Source organism: Onychomys torridus, chromosome 3 (genome assembly GCF_903995425.1).
Source record: "Onychomys torridus chromosome 3, mOncTor1.1, whole genome shotgun sequence".
NCBI lineage: Eukaryota > Metazoa > Chordata > Mammalia > Rodentia > Cricetidae > Onychomys > Onychomys torridus.
The window spans coordinates 21,725,183-21,745,570 of NC_050445.1; the positions used below are offsets into that span (position 1 = coordinate 21,725,183).

The 20,388-nt window shown below is 39.6% G+C and overlaps 1 protein-coding gene across 2 annotated transcripts in view; it reads left to right on the forward strand.

Annotated features, from left to right (window-relative positions):
• The window catches only part of Prdm5 (PR/SET domain 5), a 163,413-nt gene that overhangs the window by 108,419 nt on the left and 34,606 nt on the right, over positions 1-20,388 (forward strand). For both annotated transcript variants that reach the window (XM_036182146.1, XM_036182145.1), the window contains exon 13: positions 14,386-14,471. In XM_036182146.1, coding sequence (XP_036038039.1) covers positions 14,386-14,471 — 86 coding nt within the window. The remainder of the gene's footprint in view (positions 1-14,385; positions 14,472-20,388) is intronic.

The window sequence follows — 20,388 nt, forward strand, 5'->3', positions numbered from 1 at the left end:
GCATGTGAAGGGTATTGTATAGTTTTAGCACAATCAGTCAGTGTGATGGTGAGGTGCTTTGGCTTGTATTTCTGCAGGCGTTCAGACTCATTTAATGGTACACTCTTGAGCCCTCTATTCCTAAGTCATCTTGCTCATCTGTCGTACACTCTCACTGCAGCTATGTCTAGGCTTGCTGTCAAATGGGTGCGGGCTTGGGGTGACTGAAGAGGCATACTCAGTGCCTTGCTGTCACTGTTAGTGAAGGTGAACCTTTAAGTCTGTGTCTGGTGGGCAGCTCTGTAATTTATCATCCAGTTTCCTATGAGGGGTCAGCTGGAATGGTGGAGCAAATTCTTTAGTGAGTTTATGGCTTCTCTGGGTCAGTGACAGCTAAGGCTCATTCAGCAAGGGGATCCACAGACTGTGACATGAATTCCATTAGTTCATAAATTATAAAAGAAATTGTGGGAGTTTCTTTAGGTTTTTTTTTTAAGCTTTAGGCCAGGAGGTTAATTATGTGCCTAGAGTTAACTTTCTCTGTTAATAGATAGCGGCTGTGTTGAACACTCTGTCCCAGCTTCTGCACACATTGTTATTTGAATGTGGTAATAAATCACTGTCTTTGGAAGTTTTTGTTGGTGTTGTTTGTTTTTTGTTTTTGTTAATACCTGTGATCAGCTTAGAATTAAAGGATTGTTGTATTATAGTTGGATTATACTTGGAATTCAGCCATTGCTTTTCTTTTCTCCTTAATACTTTTCTCAAGGGATTAGTTCATTGTGTTTAAATGTTTGCTCAGACATTATAAAACCAGTATCTATACATACATATAAAATTACATATGATATTATATATAGTAGATATAAGATATAAATGTATATAAGTGATTTAAGACAATAATGAACAGATAACAAACACATGGAATTTAAACTTGTCTTTCACATTTTTATAGGCACTAAATAAATGACCATATCTGCTGAGAAGGAATTTATTCAGCTCTGTTTTTCCAAGTGATTGTTTACAGACTTGGGCCCCATCAGAGGTTGATTTCTTTTGACTTTTATTTATAGTGTCTTCATCTATATTTTCCTTTAAAAACTTTTGAAACCCTAATTTTTAAAGGTTTATTTATATATGTATGCATGTGTGTGTGTCTCTGTGTATCTGTGAATGTATGCACATGTGTGGGCAAGTATTCATGCCTATGGATTCACAGGGGTCAGAAGAGGCTTCAAAATCCTCAGAGCTGGAGTTAGAGGATTCACAAGATATCCAGTTTATCATTTGGTTGCTGGGAAGTGAACTCTGGTTCTCATGATTCTGTAATAAGTGTTCTTAACCACTGAGACTTCTTTCAAACCCATAACTTTTGGTGAAATTATTAAGGGTACTCCCCATAGTGAAAAAGGGAGGTTTATTTTGTGGGGTAATTTACAAATGAAGGGATAGGTAGGTTGTAGGGTCTGGCAAAGGTATGGTGCAGTCTGGCAGTGTTCTCTAGAGAAATCTGCTCCATCTACCTCCAGCATCCAGGGTCCTGGAACCAAGAGAGCCCCGGCATCCAGAACTTGGGTCTTCAATGTCCTCTCTCAGCCCCTCCTTGTAGGCATGACCACTACCGAAACATCAATGGGGGTTGGAACTTTCAGGTCAAAGCTGGAATGGCTACCCACTACACATAACCCCTAATTTTAGGCCCACATAATAGCATTTATTAAGTCAAGATTTGCTATAGGCTAGAATAATAGACACAGAGAGAATAATAGAGTGACATTTTCCTAGAATAAAATGTTATGAATTACCACCAAGTAAGTTAGTAATAGTTACTGAGACTTGGTTATGTGGATCATCTGCAATATTCTACCATTCATGTAAGTTGCATTTTCATCATCCCCCCCTCCCTCCCTCCCTCCCTCTCTCCCTCCTTCCCTCCCTCCCTCCCTTTTCTTTCTTTCTTCATGCTGAGATCCTGCAGGCTGGCAGTGTCTTAGGCCCACAATGTTTGCTTAACACTGCCACAAAGCTTCACCTGTTTTTGCATCATTAGATAACATCACTAGCATACCTGCATTTAATTTAAGCTGCAAACATCACTTTTGGTTATGATTGCCTGGGAGTTTCATGTGTGTTATAAGTGTATGCATCGTCACTGAACTACTTCCTAATCCTGTCTCTTCATGGAGTATAGTGAAGCTGAAAACACAATTCCTTTAATGTTTTCTCTGCCATTCATATAATTATCCCCCAAGAACAGTTCCCCATATTCTTCTTCTGCAGTTCCTGGGGTCTGTTTCTGGGTTCAGAGAGGTTTTATAGCTTATCCATATTTATAAGATAAATCAATTCTGAGTTTCTTACAGTTCAGAAGTAATGTGCACTTGATTCCTCCTTGCTGGCACTGTGTGAAAAGTCCTCTGTGTGTAAGCACCTGACCATTAACTGTTTCATGACTCCACCACTGCTGCGGTACTTATGAATGCCATGTAAAAGAAAACTGGTGGAAAGCTTTCAAGATGGAAACCAACCAGGTGAAAAGATTAAGGATTTGCCTATCAATGGCTGACTTCCAGAAACAAAACCAAATCAGTAACTGGGGATGCTGCTTACTGTTCACTGCCTCCCATTGTCACAGGGTAGGACTTGGACAGGGCAGAACATTTCAAACTTCTCACTTGCTCTTCAGCTGTCTGTTGTGAAGCAGTCCCTGGCCTCTGCAGTCCTCACCACAGGACTGCAATAAAACATCTGGATCCCTTCAGACCAGTTGCAGTGAAGGGGCCACTTACACTGATGCTTGGACAGACAGGAGCACTCTGTGTGGAAATAGACCACATCTCCTTCCTAATCATGGTTAAATTTAGGATTAATCCTCCTCCCCTCTTCCTCCTCTCCTCCTCCTCCTCCCTCCTCCCTCCTCCTCTTTCCTCCTCCTCCTTCTCCTCTTTTTTGCAATTCCTACCTCATTTTTACATTGTTGTTTTTGTAAGTCAGTGACTTGGGGATTGTTTTTCACCTCTTTGCTATTACTGCTTCAGAATGGGAAGTTAGTGTGTGTGTGTGGCTCTTTCTTCTTCCTGTTTTCCAACAAGTCTCACTTGCTTCATTAACAGAAGGATCCAGCTTCTAGAAGATTCCTTAAAATGAAACACATTTTTAAAGGAAGAAAATGAAGGGGCGTTTTGTTTTATACATTTGACAAAATTCTGTCTGACTTGATTCATGTGGCACAAGTATTTTAAATAGTAAAGGTCTTATTTGGCTTTAACATTTTATTACTCACTTTAATACAGTGTCTTTGTAAATGTCAGATCCAGGATTTTGCTGTCTTTCCTTCAGATGTATCCTCTGACTGGTCAGATCCAAGGCCACTCCAGCAGATTTGATTAATGGGGACATTCTATGATTAACAAGGTGGGGCTCAGCGAAGTCAGTGGGGTTTCATGGCTCTTTTGGCTAAAGGATAAAAAAGTTTTTCAGTTCACAGGAAGGTGCTGAGAATGAACTCCAGCAGCCTCCACTGCTCACTGTAGCATTTCATCTCTCATTTATTAATTTCTATAAATTGCAGAGATTGGATAGTAGTGTTGAAAAAGTGATTGGGCAGTACTTCAAAAAATAGATTTTTTTTTTTTTTTGCTTTAACACTCATTGAGAATGATTCAGTATGCTGTTTTAAAACCTTTTCCTTAGTCTTCAAAAGTAACATGATCCCGTACTTTGATACTTGTGGAAGACAAATGTGATGTAGAACACAGATTCCAAATTCACCCATGTGGAACCATCTCAGCAGTATCTTTTTTTTCACAAAAACTTCTTTACAATCTTGAAAAGTTCACTTTTTCATATAGAAAGTATTTCCATCTCCAAAAGTTATTTTTATTTTAAAAATCCAAGGAAAAAGTAAAACTGTGTGGCTCATGAATCTTTACATATTACTTCACTTAATTATTCAATCTTACTTATATTGGACTTTTTGAAAATATATGTCTTTGATTTTTACTGTTTTAGGTTGGATTTTGTGTGCTCAGTTTTCATTTCCTTAAATATTTATGAGACATGAAGTTTGGCATATTTTCTTTGTAGCTATACTAAGTGACAAAATAAATAATTTGAAATCATTACAATCTACTTCTGGAAGGCATCTAATCTTACCTTATCCAAAAAAAAAAAATCTCTTAAAACTTGTATATTTACATTGCACATTAAGCTTTCTTTTTTGTTTATTAAAATCACTAGAAAGTACAATAATTATGCTTACAAAAATTATGGGAAAACATAATTTATTGTCATAATCATTATTAACATTATATTTGTGGTTAATTGTGACCACCATTACTAATATACTCAATGTATATCATAGCAGAACAAAATTTTATTCTCAGTCTCCTAATAGAAAGGTTAGATTGAGTTCTTGAGTTAAATACATGAGGTAATTTAAGAATATAAAGATTGAGCCAGGCAGTGGTGACCCACACTTTGATCCCAGTACTTGGGAGGCAGAGGCAGGCAGATCTCTGTGAGTTCAAGGCCAGCCTGGGCAAAAAGGTGCCAAAACTATATGGAGAAACCCTGTCTTGAAAAACAAAACAAAAAAGATTGAAGTAGCTTGAAATACTTTACATAACCAATTTTATGTTATTTGATCATAGATCTTTGGGAAAGAGTTGGATCAAGATGTTGGCTGTTATGCAAGTAACGCAATATATGGTGGATATCCAGTGGTTTCCTTGCTATAGAAAATTGCAACATCATTTAGATGCATGCTATTTCCTTCCAGTTCTTTATGATTCTAACATCATATTAGGTCATTGTTGTTTTGATACTTGGCTGTGCCTGAGTTCTGAAATCTTTGATTAAGGTTATATTACATATAACAATACCACTGCAAAAAGAAATGTAAATATTTTTACTGCTTTTAGTAGTAAGCATTTGCCATCAACATGCATCATGTTGTGATAGCTTCAAGGTGACTGGCTGGATCCGGTCAAGGGGCTCCCTGGGGCTTCCTTTCTTCCACCAGATGCCCTTGGAAGTCTCTTTCCAATCTTCCCCACATATTGTATACTTAAAGGTTATATTTCTCTCAGTTGTAGCAGCAGTGAGAATTTGGGGACCTTCATTTCAAAGCCAGGAGGCTCAAATATCTTCTAACTGACAGATGAAGAGTTGTCAAAAAGGTGTGTTTAGATAATTCCTGGAGAAACTCCATTCATTTATTGACTTACGTTTTTTTCATTGCCTCTAGCTAAAGATCATCACCTGCCTGCTTCCTTGCCTTGGGATTTTTCCCTAAGCATATTTCTTTCATTGGATTTTCTTGACATATTTTTGTCTATTTGTAGTTTGTTTCCTAAAGTCCAAGGCATAAACTTGAACATGGTATATGCTAAAAGAAAGAAACCAATTAAAATTAACAAATTAGTTTCATGGTGTAACCACTTTGTGCCACATTTGAAATTAACCTTTTTAAATTACCATCATGTTTCTATTTTTGTCTTGTGTCCAAGGAAAGCACAGTAGGTTTTAATTTCACTCAGTGTCAGAACATAATTTAAAGAAGCATAGAACTCATTCATTTGTATTAAATGGAAAATGTTTTATTGCATTTATGTCTGCTTGAATATGATTTATGCTACTGTGCTTATAAAGTCCAATCATAGCTGAATCTTACAATGGTCATGTCTCTCAAGATACAGCTTAGTATATATCTATGTTCCCATTTACTTTGGGCTTGTCTTAAGTATACATTCCTAATCTGTCTCCTTTTGTCAGATAAATTTTGATGAATAAAAAGAATGCCCAAATCTGCCAACCTGAAGGGTCTGTTGTCCATCATCAGAAGCAGCTTTTGTTGTTAACTTCAGAGTTTAAACTGCTCTGCACAGATTACTAGCTGTGTCATCTATGGGAAGGCATTAAGAATGGGTTGCAGTTTGGACTCCACCACTTGACGGCTGTATTGTCTTGGTAAATCACTAATCCTTTCCTTGCCCCATTCCTCTCATTTATAAACTAGGTATTTGAATACTTAGATCACAGTATTATTGTGAGTGAATATTGGTTATGTAGATGAAGCATTCTGTGTGGTGGTGTGTGTGTGTGTGTGTGTGTGTGTGTGTGTGTGTGTGTGTGTGTGCGCGCGCACGCACGTGCATGTAGAGACCAGTGATCGATGTTGAGGATCTTCCTCTACCACTCTCCTTATTTTCTGAGGGAGTCTCACTGAACCCCTAGTTCACAGATTTTGCTGCAAGCCCCAGGGATCCTCCTGGCTCCACCTCCTAAGCTGCTGCTCACAGCTTTTTGCTTCCACAGGATTCCCAGCTCATGTCTTCATCCCTTTACAGGAAGCATTTCACTCACGGAACCATCTCCCCAGCTCACAGAACAGTTCCTGAGAAGAGATCTCTAAATTCCAGCTATTGTTTGAATTCAGATTGGCTTCTAACTACACTTGATTATTTTTTTTTTAATTTTAAGATTAACTTGTTTTCATGTGGATATTGTGGTTATTCTAACGAAAATGACAGACAGTATCTAAATCTTTCAAAGATAATAGAAAATAGCAATGCTTTGTTTGAACTTGGTCCATATTATATTTCAAAGATTATAACTTAATCATGTTCAAATAAGGAAGAAATATTCATATTGTTAGCAGTTAACCAAAAATGAAGGCTAGTACTTGTTCATAGTAAAATAATTTTATATATACATAAAAATATGCCTTGGAGTCATATTAGCCATAATAAATCATTGTCTGCAATTTGAATAAAACCCAGAGTAGCTATTTGTCTTTAATATACAAATAAGGCAAAGATTAATCATTATTAACATGGTGATTGTCAGGTGTCTTCAGCTTCATACCATGTGGACAGCAGGCAGTGCTGTTCTTGGGGCCTATGATAGACAGGAATGACCTGAGAGAGTAGTGAACATAGCAGATTAATGGGGACAACCTGACTGATTTGGCAACTGTACACTCTAGTTTTCAAAAAGTTCATGAAAGCCTGTTGTTACATTACGGGTGGATCAGAAGAAAAAAAAAAAAGCATTATTTTAGCTGGAGACATTCTCTCCTTCCCCCGTCAAGCCCTGTTTGTCCAACATCCCACTTATAAAATAAACACACAGACACTTACATTATTTAAACTGCTTGAATTAGCTCAGGCCTACCGTCTAGCTCTTACTCTTATATTCAGCCCATTTCTATTCATCTGTACTTTGCCATGTGGCTTGTGGCTTACTGGTACCTTACATCTTCCTTGTCTTCCTGGCGCAGCTCGCAGTGTCCCCTCCTGCCTTCCTGTTCTCCCAATTCTCTTCTCTCTTAGTCCCGCCTATACTTCCTGCCTGGCTACTGGCCAATCAGTGTTTTATTTATACATAGTGATATCCACAGCACATTATCAAGGCAGATACATCACAAAAAGATCTCATTACTTTTATTAATTATTTCCTCAAAAGAGCAATTTTGTGTACAGTGGCATGGATAAGAGACATTACTCCATCTAGCTCTCTGTAATCCTGTCATTTTCCAGGAGTGACCAAGCTTCTTCATCTGAGTTGCTGTTGCTGCTATAGGGCCAGTGTGCATCTCCTCTTCTCTGATGATCCTGTTGGGGTTGGCTTAGGGAGCTCAGCCTACTCTGGCCTCCAGAGGGGAAGGGACTTACTGTAGCATGACACACTTGCTGCTTGAGTCAGATCCCTGGTTCTGACAAGTTCCTGCTACTTCCCAGGGCCCCTGGTTTTCCATTGGCTGCAGCTGGCTCTTGAAAGGGTTCTCAACTTGGGCAACAATCTCCACTCTCAGTATACTTTCTTAGAATGAAAGTCGTACTCGGGTGGTGGCGGTGGAGGGGACATAATTGCCCATCCCTAGGACAAGCTTATTTTTTCCCCTGTACCATTTTGTCTTTTCTGTCCTCTATGAACTCAGCTACAAAGCTTTTCAAAAGTTCACTAGCACAGCATTTGGATTTTTGCTATTTCCCCCACTGGGATCACTGAATTGATAGGGATATTACCACACCAGTCTTCACGTGGCCTGGAGAGATCTGTTCATTGGCTTCGCCCCCTCTCCCATTTTGGTTACTTTAGCACTTCACACTCATGCTGGTTTAAATTATGTTGACCTGCCAGAGCCTCTTATGCATCATAAAACCATGTGTCATCATTGGTCTCAGCAAAGCCATTAAAGCCCTGAAGCTGTTCTAAGGTCCCTATTGAATCAACCTCTTAAAAAAAAAAGATTTATTATTTTTATTTTAAGGATCTGAGCATTCTACCTCATATATGTAGGCACACTGTGCATGTTCCTGATGCCCATGGGGGTCAGAAAATGTAGGATCTCCTGGAAATAGACTGAAAGACAACCACAAACCACCATGGAGGTGCAGAGAACTGTACCTGGGTCCTCTGCAAGGACAGCAAGTGCTCTTAATTAACCCTTCTGTAACAGCTTCACCTGGCCTAGTGAGCTGGTTATCAGCCACCTCCTCTCATCCTCTTTTACCTCAGTAACTCCCATCCTTCCTCAGTTGTCTTCTAGTCCCTTGTCTTCATGCGGCCTTCAACACCAGTACACAAGTGCGCTCCATGGCTCAAATTCTGGCCTTCTTATTTCCCTAGATTATGCAGCCGTTGTTTCCAGGAGGAACAGGTAGTTGTGTTACTTAGCTTCTCCATTTCCAGTGCATCCTTGGACTCATCCCATGTATCCTTGTGCCCCCACAGCACTACAAACTTGCCTGTAAGAGGCTCTTTGATTTCTTGCTTAAAGTCTTCTTCAAGTCAAGCAGGTCAGTTGCTGAGTATTTCTCAATTCTCATAGTTTCCTGTACTGAATAATTTTTAAAGTTGCTGTCTATATGTTGATCAGGGATTTCTCTTCTTCTCTGTTAATGGGGTATGGATCTAAGGAGTGTGTCCCACCTTCCTTTGTTCCTCACTATCCAGTTTGAGGACCCAAGAAATGCTTTTGAGCATGTCACTTATATCCTGCCAGCTGTTGGCAAAGGGCAGCCAACGTGTCTGCCTCATGCTCCCACTTTTGTTCTTTTACTAGCCTCAGGAGCTGATGCAGGAGAGGTGATCTGCATGTGCTTTTCTTGTTGTAATTCTCTGTACACAGGACTCTCTTATTACCCACAGGAAAGGCCACTCAGCAGTCACTACAGCCTGTTTAAAATCCTGCCCTAAATGTCCTCTTCTTGGGAATTACAATATCTTTTCTAGTCCATCTGCCATTTGAGGGATATACATATTCTCATGAGGAAGACCCCATCTATCAAAAAGGCATACTAGCCGTACCATGTAGAAGAAGAGAGCTGTCCTGGGATTCCCCTGCAAGGGTTTATTTTCAGAGGGCTCAGATTTAATTGCATGTCTTTATGCCCATTTATAGGTTTTCTGTAGCCCAATAATAGGTTTCTTCACTGATGCAGTAAGCCAAATTAAGCTGAATTGAAAAGGTAACAGAATAGGTTTATTTGAGCAAAGCAACTCCCTGGTGAGTTCTCCAGTTCCAGAGATTAAGGCCGGAGAAGTCACATGCCCAAACTGAAGCAGGGAGGTTATATAGCCTATAGTGGAGGGGTGATGATGTGTCCACCACAAGCTGGGTTTGTGCCACAGAATGGTAAAAACTGAATGCTTTAGGCTGGGACTTGGGCTGTTGTCAACTATGACAAAGAGGCACACCATCTAATTGCATATGGGGAAAGGTAGTCATGTCACAATTGCCCTTTTGGACACTTCACTGCCATATAGATCAGTCAGCATGTTTCAGTACCTGTCCCTGAAACAGCTCACCTTTGTTTCTTTGTTTCTTTTTTTTATTTTATGTATATAAATGTTTTTCTTACATATATGTCTATGTGTCATTGGCATGCAGTGCCATTAGAGGACAAAGAGGGCCTCAAATCCCCTGGGACAGGGGTTACAAATGATTGTAACCTGGGTCTTTTGTAAAAGCAACAAGTGCTCTTACGTTTCTAGTCCCAAGATTTGAGGGTTGTTTTTTCAATTTTATTTTTTTCTTCTTCTTTCATATATTATACCCTGACCCAGACTGCAATTTTCCCTCCCCCAACCTCTACTCCCTACCTCCTCTCTCCCCCAGATCCACCTCCCCTCAGAAAAGAGCAGGGTTTCCAGGGACATCAACCAAACTGCAACACGATCAGGCACATACCATCATGTCAAGGCTGGACAAGGCAACCCAGTAGTAGGAAAAGGGTCCCAAGTGGGCAGAAGAGTCATACACAGCCCTTGCTCCCTCTGTTAGGAATCCAACAAGGACACCAAGCTACTCAGCCACAACATACATGCAAAGGACCTAGATCAGGCCCCTATAGGCTCCCTGATCTCTGCAAGCTCCCATGAGTTCCAGTCAGTTGATTCAGTGGGTCATGTTCTCATAGTTTCCTTATTCCCTCTGGTTCCTCCAGGCCTCCCTTCCCTGCCTCCACAGGACTCCTGGAGCTCTGTCTAATGCTTGGCTGTGGGACTCTGCATCTGCCCCTGTGAGTTGCTGGATGAAGTCTCTCTGGTCTCTTTGATGATGATTCTTCTAGGCTCTGGTCCCAGAACACTCTTCAGGCAGGACAAACTATAGGTTGAAGATTTTGTGGCTGAGTTGATGTCCCAATCTCTCTATTTGAGGCTTTGGCTGGTTCAGGCTTTGTGTCCCCCATTACTAGGAGCTTTGCTAGGGTTACTTTTGTGGATTCCATGGCTTTCCATTGTACCAAGTTTCCACCTTGTCCCAGAAGTGCGCCCCCCAATTCCAATCATTTCTCCCCTACACCTGATCTCTTCTGTTCCCAACCCTACTTACCCCAGCTCACGTGAGAAATCTATTCCATTTCACCCTCCCATGGAGATCCTTGCATCCTTTCTTTACTCTTCCTTGTTACTTATCTTCTAATTTACAGCTAATGACCACTTACAAGTGAGTTGTTACCATGTTTGTCTTTCTGAGTCTTGGTTACCTCACTCAGAATGAATTTTTCTAGTTCCATCAATTTGCCTACAAATTTCATGATGTCATTGTTTTTAACAGCTGAGTAATTCTCCATTGTGTAAATGTACCACATTTTCTTTATTCGTTTTTTGATTGAGGGGCATCTAGGTTTTTTCCGGTTTCTGGCTACTATGAATAAAGCTTAGCATCAATTGTGTTAATTCTTCTAGAGAGATATGAATGAATGTCTCTCTATCCTCAATAGAGTGCTGGCATCAGCCCAAAACAACAATTCCACCTAATGAACGAATGAGTGTTTAAGGAATCTGTTAGTGTATTGGACTTACTTTTAGAAGTATGATTAGGGGGTTACCTGAGTGATTCAAAGACAATTGCATCTAAAACCCCACCCTAGAGCATGGGTCAAAATTCATGAAAGTTACATTCCAAGAGCTCCCTGCATCATAAAAAGACAGTTTGGCTGATAGGACAGTCTCTCTCCAGAAATTGTTACTGCTTACAAAACCCTGGGGAGGGGCCTTGAGAGTCATGTAATTCCCAGGGACTTCCTGGGCCTTGTAAGGTTTGTTTACTTCCTGAGTCTTATAAGCCTCCCTCCTCCCTCCAGGACAGAATGTTTCAACTTAGGAGAAATAGGTACACCATGGTTTGAAAGAAAAATTATTAAGTATTTGTCTGTCTATCATTTCAAATTTTTAAAGTTTTTTTAAAAAAAATTTATGTGTTTGAGTGTTTTGCCTTCATAGTATGTATATACATCATGTGCATGCCAGGTAGCTGTGGAGTTCATATGTGGACTTCAGATACATTGTAACTGGAATTTCAGATGATTGTGAACCATGAACTGGGTATTGTGAATCAAGCCCAAGTCCTCTGTAAAAGTTACAAGGGCTTTTAACCTCTAAGCCATCTGTCTTGCCCTCAAACTTTTTGTTTTTATCATTCTTTATCTGTAATCTAGATTTGATTTCAGTTATTAATAGTTAAAGAGGAAGGAAACAGATCAGCATTCCTTAAAATCAATAAAGTAAAATAAATGAGATAAATCTACTTTTAAGAGTCTAAATATTAGTTGGGTATGGTAATGCCTATAATCTTAGTACAAAGCAGAAACATGAAGGTTGCCTTTGAATTTGTGGCAAGAGTGGTCTATATCATAAGTTCCAGGCCCTCTGTAGTTATAGAGTGATACTGTCTTAAAAACAAAAACAAAAATTAAAACCACCAAAGATGGTTAAAATTACTTGTAAGACTTTATAAGGAGGAAGATGAAGTCATTTGAATTTTTATGCTGCCAGGAATAAGACCATTAGCATGAGTGTGTGCTGTTTTTTCCAGTCCTGATACTTCTATGGATGGTTATGTTAAATGCTCAATAACTCAATAAATGGCAGGTTCTGCTGCACCCCAGGTCCTGCTGCAGCCCTAATAGGTGCACTACTGTTAATGTCTTCATATTCCAGTCATCCTGAGGAGCATCCCACAGTCTTTCTGACTGGAGATTCATCTATGTAGAACTGAGTTAAAAGGGGGTGTCTTTGACAGTTCTCAAGTTTCTCCTTTTCAATAAATTTTATTGTGTGTGTTTAAGTTATTCATGCTATTATGAGACATATAAATAATAATAATAATAAAGTTATTAAAATAAATTAAATGAACACAACTATGACTTCATATTGCTACACATACTTACGTTCACTTTTATGGCAAGAGTTAATAACATTTAGGATTTGCTGTACAGTATGGATGTGCGGGGTTTTTGTTGTTGTTTGATATCTGAATAAACCCAAACAGCTAATCAGGAAAGTGTATTTGGAGCACATGAAAATAGAAGGCAAGATCATAAATTTAGAGTGATACATGCAGAATTTGAGTTGTTTATTAGGTATAAAAATGTTAGACAGCTTGGTATATAGAGATTGAGGCTCAGTAGAGATGGGGAGTAATATAAGCACATGACTATCATTTTATTAAAATTAGAAGATATAATGCTTTATTTGGCCATAAAAAGCCACATGTCCTAGAGTCATAATTATTACTTCAAGCATTCCAGGTATACTGCCTAGTGCCAGAAGTTTATTTCTCTTACAGAAGCTGGTGTGGATCTGGACCATTTACTAAGGATACCTGTTCCTGCTTTGGCTGACATTGCTGTTTCTATTTTCTTGCCCTTATGGATGGTTGCAACCATTTTATGGTGCCATTTGAACCACTGGGAATTAAGCTACAGTTGATCCATACTTTTTTGACATAACTGACTGCCTGTGATTTAAACAATGGCCAAGATGTTACCCTTAGAATAGGAGAAACTGGAAAATGCCACTCTGCTGGGGCTCCCACCACATGATAGCTCCATATGGGCAGACCCAGTGTATGTTAGGTGGGTGTTGAGTCTCATCTCGTGAAGAGGTGAAAAGGTGGGGAGGGGGGAGAGAGGAGGTAAGGGAGAGGTGAAGTAAGGCCCCTTCTGGGGAAATGGTGAGGTTGAAGGATAAGAAGCTCACCTCTGCCCTGATGGGGTCATTGTAATAGTTCATGAGATGCTCAGGTTAAATTCTAAAGAGCAGAAGACACTGACCCTGAGGCTAGAAAAGACAGAAGATTTATTCTTGCTGAGGACATTTTCTTTCTCCTTCCTTAACTGATTGGGAATGTAGCAAGTTTCTAGCATCTTGTAATGTTTGTCATGTTTGTCTATTGTTCAGTGAAAGAAAAAGGGAAACTGGGGATTTGGACCTAACTTATTATTGTAAATAATTACACTTTGTCGAGTACAGCCTTGAATTCTTTTTATATATTAGATTTTGTCATATTTTTAAATAGAAATTTTGTTTTCTTTTTTGGGGGGAGGGTATATGTGTGGTCTTGCTTGCCTTGACAAACATCTTTCCCATTTTCCAAATTACAGCCTTAATTTAGAGCTACTTGGTTATATAGAAAAGTGTGGATTGGTTGTTGTGTAGTTTAAATACTAATGATTCTGTTTAACATGCACCAGCTTTATGGGATTAGTCTGAAATGCATAGACATGAGCCATATTTATTTATATGAATCCTTTGTAAGCAAAGTTATTAAAAAAACAAGTTAAAGACCTCCATAATGAGGATCATGGTCACAGAACACACTGATATAAAATATTTTTTACAAGATCTTAAAATTAGTGCATTTAATTGGATCCATGTATTAGAAGGTCATGCAGCAAACCTGTGGACTGCTTGTTTGTTTCTGGGTGTTAGCCAGGCTGGGCTAGAGGGAATGCCTCAGGCCCCAGTGTGTGCTTCCTGTACTAAGGTACTTCTGCTGCCCTGCTGTACCAGTACCGACTTTGTGCCATTGAGCCCCTGTGAGGAGCAGCAACACTGAGGATGTGCTTCTGCTTTACCTGTCTCTGACCTGGAGGCTTCCTTTATTTGTAGGTGAGCGTCCCTATCAATGCCCTTACTGTGAAAAAGGATTCAGTAAAAATGATGGACTAAAGATGCACATTCGGACACACACCAGGGTAAGACTATATTCTCTCATTTCCCTTGATCATAAAAGCCATATCTATTCTAAAAGAAACATATGTAACATTATGTGAGAAATTTAAGTGCTATAGCTGAAGTTATATCAAAGTCTAGGGCAGACATTTGAAGATAAACTTTTTAAAGAGAAAACAATGAAAAGCAACATAAATCCTCAAAGTGCCCTTACTTTAGACTTTGAATCAATTCATAGGGTTTATTAAGGACAAATTGCCAAGTAAGTGTTAATACCTTAATCCTAGCAAATGTAGTTTTTGTCTTGCAGAATAATTACTTGTGAAGAATATGCTTGATAGTGGCAAGTGTATCAACATTTGACCACTGGGTAATATTTACAAGCAAGGATATTTACAAGAAAGACGTTGCGAATAATTTATATTGCAGGGAGGTGTGCAAAGCATGGAAATGTAGCTGAGTGCATTACATAGTGCATCACAAGCAATGTGTCATTTTCTTTCTGAGTGGTTACCAGCTCTCATTGCATTGGTGTTATTTATACCTTTTTCAGGTGCAAGCTTCTGTCTCATGTGCTATGTTACGTTATGTTCAGACGTGTCACTCTGCTCACAGTCCAGCTCAGGCACAAGTGCCTCTAATCCCAGTACTTTGGGGGTGGTGGCAGGACAATACGAATTTCAAGGCCATTCTTAGCCTCATTGGGACCTAGAGGCTAGCTTGCACTACAGATCTTGTCTAAGAGAGAGAGAGAGAGAATATAACTAAGTGTACACTACATTGCAAGCTATAAAAGATTAAACAAGTATTATAATATATAATAGTATAATTTTAAAAAGTAATAGTCAAGATACTTATTTTCACAATGAGCATTAACAAATAAGCTTAAAATTTTAAACAAGTTTAAGAAGTTATTTTAAGATTGGTGAGATGGGTCAGCAGACACAGGCACATGGTGAGGAATGTGATGATTTGAATTGGATTCCTAGGACCAATGTGTTGAAAAGTGACTATTTGTAATAGCAAAAGGTTAGCAACCATTTTTTTTTTTAAAGAATATTGCTTATAATGTGAATTACATTCAGAGAATGGATTGCTGGTTTATTTTTGTCAACTTGACAGAAAGCTAGACTTACTTTGGTAAGAGGGAATTTCAGTTGCCTGCATTAGATTGGCCTGTTGCCATGTCTGTGGGCTGCTTTCTTGGTTGTTAATTACTGTAGGAGGACTAGTCCCACTGTAGACATTGCTATCTTAAGGCAGGTGGACCTGGGCTGTATGAGAAAGACACTTGAGCAAGTCAGGAGGTGCCAGTTCCAGATCCTGGATTCAGTTCTTGCTTCCAGATCCTGCCTTCAGTTCTTGCTCTAGTTTTCCTTGATGGACTGTAAAGTATAAGGTGAAATAAATCTTTCCTTTACCCCACTCCACGCACCCCCCCACAAAAAAATGAATTAATTCCAGCAAGCTATTGTTCCACCTCCTCCACATGTGTGCTACAGGACTCCTGTGAAAACACACACACACACACACACACACACACACACACACACACTAAAAAGTTATTTTATATGTGAGTAGCCATAAAATGAAAATAATGTATTTATGTTAAAGATGCCAGTATCTAGCTAAAAAGCATCCTAGTTCACTGCATTAGAAAGTAGCAATGTTGACCACAGTGCATATTACATTGTTTCACTGGTTATTGGAGACAGAATCATCATACCATAGAACAAGCTCTGTAAATTTCTGCAGGGGGAAAAACATACTGTTTTGGTTGCTCTAGAGAAAATAATAATGCCCAATTCAGCGAACTTTGTTCTTTACCTCAATATAAGTTATCACTGAGAATAATACTAGTGGTTGAGTACCAATAAATACAAATTGAACCAACCATGCCAAGTCACACATCTGCACGATCATTTCAAGCCTTCAGATTTACTGACCTGTAACTTATTTAAGCCTCCTCTAAGCTGAGAGAGCCGTGATCATTTCTGAAAAAGTGAGAAAGCAAGGCAAGGACATGCAGCAATGTAAGGCTGCCTGTAGAGGCTTCTCCCTTACCGACTTGCTCCTTCCTGTTTGTTCATCTCTGTGACAGAGTAGTGAGATTAAACAGTGTGAGAAAGGTAAGGCACAGTGTCACTCCTGGTCTCACAGGTTGAGTCTGTGGTCAGCTGAGTCTGCTGCTTCCAGTCTGAGGAAAGTAGCAACATCATGGTGGAAGAGTACAGCAAAACAAAAGGTGTTCCTATCATGGCTGCCAGCGGGAGGCAGAGGAGGAGCTGGGGACTCATCTCTACAAGTACACCCTAGGGCCTTTATCATGGCTTGTTCAGCTAGGAACTCACCCATGGCTTCCCCCACTGGTGAAGTTAATGCCCGTGTAACCCAGTCACCTATCACCACTGCCAACTGTGGATGATGTTTTCAACACATGAGCCTTTGGAGCTCCTGTCCAAACTGAACACTCTTGGCTTCATTCAATTAAATGTTTTTTTTTATTATTTTATCGACTTTAATAAGCTCTCCTATGTATTTCCAAACAAAACAAATAATAAAGACTCTAAATTTTAGTCTCACTTTTTTGAAGTTTAAAATAGTATCTAGACAGAGAGTACAGTGTGTGTTGGCAGATAGTACAATGCCAGGAGTTCTCAAGCACTACCTGCACAAAAAGTAGATCCCAGCCACTGACCAGAAAGAAACACCTGAATCTAGAAAAAGTATCTCAGATTGGTGTTTCCTCGACAGACACTTTGATTTCTCATTTAATGCATGTGCTGTCTCAGACAACTTTCCTTTTGAAATCTTATTCCCTAAGCATTGAATAACTACAAATATTATTTGCACACAGATCCAAGTTTTGTAAAGCATACTAAAATTATCACCAAGTACAGTCACATCATTTTCGAGAACCAAAAGACATTTTATAAAAGCTAGAGAGGGGCAGTTTCCACAAGCATATTTCCCGAGAGTTATTAGCACTGAGTAGGCTCAACTCAAAGACGATGCTGTTACATTGGTGCCATAGCACTTTTTACTTTCAATTCTATATTTGTATCTATTATTCAACTAGCTCAATTTCCAGACTCCCACCACCACCATGTTGGTAGCTTTTCACTCCATTATAACAATAAAAAAAATCCATCTTTTTTTTAAATTAAATTCTTGACATGTTATTGTAGGTATTTCAACTTCATCATAGGGGCAACCTTGGAACTCCTTATATTGACTGTCCTATCAGAAATGGATGGGGAAATTTAGGGAGTTATTCTTTGCTATGACACTTAGTGACTGTTGATGTATGTAAAATAGTAGAGAATACTATTTGTGCCTGGAAATGAGTGTCTGAGCCAAACAGGAGCACATGTTTCTGGTTTTTCTGGAGCTTTAAATTTTATATATATATGTGTGTGTGTGTGTGTGTGTGTGTGTGTGTGTGTGTGTGTGTGTGTGTTATTATATTTAAAATATTGCTAGGTTTTAAAAACCAGGCATCAAGATAATGAATCATATGGGTGCAGTATCAGTATTAACATTATGTTGAAGGAAAAAGCAGTTTGTGCCAGATGAACCACGTTGTTAGGGCTGAGGGTAGGAAAAGGCAAGAATCCCTGTTCCTGCAGGACTGTAAGTAGCTTTGAGAACAGAAAGGTATCTTTTAAGGACAAGAATCAGCTTGGAATACTTATGAACATATGATGTGATAAGCATCAAAAACTTACGAGGCAAACAAATCCAGGCTTCTTGAGTGAAATAGGTAAAAAATGAGTTTATATGTAAGGATGCTCATGTGGGGGGAATGGTTGAAAAACACAGAGAATGGCCAAGGCAGACATGACTGCATGAATAGAGTGAGAGTTCCCTACAGGTTTGGCTAAAATGGCCGGTTCACTCTGAGCAGAGGCTGAGGATGACAGCTGAAGTATGATTGAATTGAGACAGGCTGGGCTGAAGTAGTTCATTTTGAGTGGAGGAATAACATGATCAGGCTTACCTCTCAGGAAGGTACTGAAGTCAGGCTTTGATATGGACCGAAGACAGCAGCCTGAAAGTCATGAACTTAGAGAGTGACCTCTACTTGGTGACTGTGGGACTTGAAAGTAGGGAACAGGTGGAAGGGGTGGGGGCTCTTTGAGATAAATGTCAACATGGCTATTCATACATTGATATGTCCATTAAGGTGAAGAGGAAGATTCACAAAAGAACCTGGAGAGCCCAGGAGAGATGTATTGAGAAGTGTGTGGTGTTCTACATAGACACAAGCTAGCTTAGCTAGTAGATTTAAAGAAAAAGAGGAGAAATTAGAAGATGCCAGCAAGGTTCACTATTGTATAGATCAAGAAATTCAGATTTTCACTGAGATGAAACATATATGCAGAGTACCTAGGTCAGTCCCTTACAGGCTCCTTGATAAGTTTTCTACCTCAATGGAAAATGAATTTTTAGACTACACCTTTATTATGTTCTAAATTTCTTTTTTTATTTACATAGTATTTACCCATTCTTCTCTGATTCTGTTAATTTTCTCTTTCTTTTATTTGGTTAATTGGGCCAAGGGTCTGTCAATCTTATTTATCATTTCAAAGAATGAATTACATATTTTTTTCCTATTTCATGAAATTCTGCCCTGGGTTTTTTTTTTTCCTTTTTTTTTTATTATATTTGTGTTTTAATTTTACACATCAGCCATGGGTTCCCCTGTCCTCCCCCCTCCCGCCCCCACCTCCACCTTCCCCCATCCCCTCCCCTCCATTCCCATCTCCTCCAGGGACAAGACTCCCCTGGGGATTCATTTAAACCTGGTGGATTCAGTACAGGCAGGTCTAGTCCCCTCCTTCCAGGCTGAGCAAAGTGTCCCTGTGTAAGCCCAAGGTTCCAAACAGCCAGCTCATGCACTAAGGACAGGTCTGGGTCTCACTGCCTGGGTGCCTCCCAAACAGTTCAAGCTAATCAGTTGTCTTATTTATCCAGAGGGCCTGATCCAGCTGGGGGCTCCACAGCCTTTGGTTCATAATTCATGTGCTTCCATTCATTTGGCTATTTGTCCCTGTGCTTTTCCAATCTTGGTCTCAACAATTCACACTCTTACAGTCCCTCCTCTTTCTCGACAACTGGACTCCTGGAGCTCCACCTGGGGCCTGGCCAAGGATCTCTGCATCCACTTCCATCAGTTATTGGATGAGAGTTCCAGCACGACCATTAGGGTGTTTGATCACCAGACTAGGTCAGATCAGGCTTTCTCTCAACCATTGCCAGCAGTCTACAGAGGATGTATCATTGTGGATTTCTGGGGACCTCTCCAGCACTCTGCCTATCTGTTCTCATGTGGTCTTCATTTATCATGGTCTGTTATTCCTTGTTCTCCCTTTCTGTTCTTGATCCAGCTGGGATCTCCTGCTCCCCTAAGCTTTCTTTCCCTCAAACCTTGCCCTTCATTACTCCCACTGTCGTCCAGCTTGTTCATGTAGATCTCATCCATTTCTCAGTCACTGGGCGATCCCTGTGTCTTTCCTAGGGTCCCGTTTTCTAGGCAGCCTCCCTGGAGTTGTGCCCTGGGTTTTATTATTTCTTACTGCTTACTGGATTTGGGTGTGGTTTGTTTTCACTTGTTCAACTTCTTGAGGTGCACCATTAGGTTTATATATCTTTGCTCTCTTTGATTCTTTGATTTTGTTTTGTTTTGTTTGCTTGTTTTTCAAGGCAAGACTTCTCTGTGCAACAGCTCTGGCTGGCTGTTCTGGAACTTGCTTTGTAGACTGACTTCCATCGAACTCACAGAGATCTACCAGCCTCTGCCTCTCAAATGCTGAAATTAAAGGCATGCGCCATTATTGTCAGACTCTACTTGTTTTTTTTAATGTAGAAACTTAAAACTGTTTTAGTTTGAAGTCTCTTTTGTCAGGTACTAGGATAGTGTTGATGAGTCTTATGGGA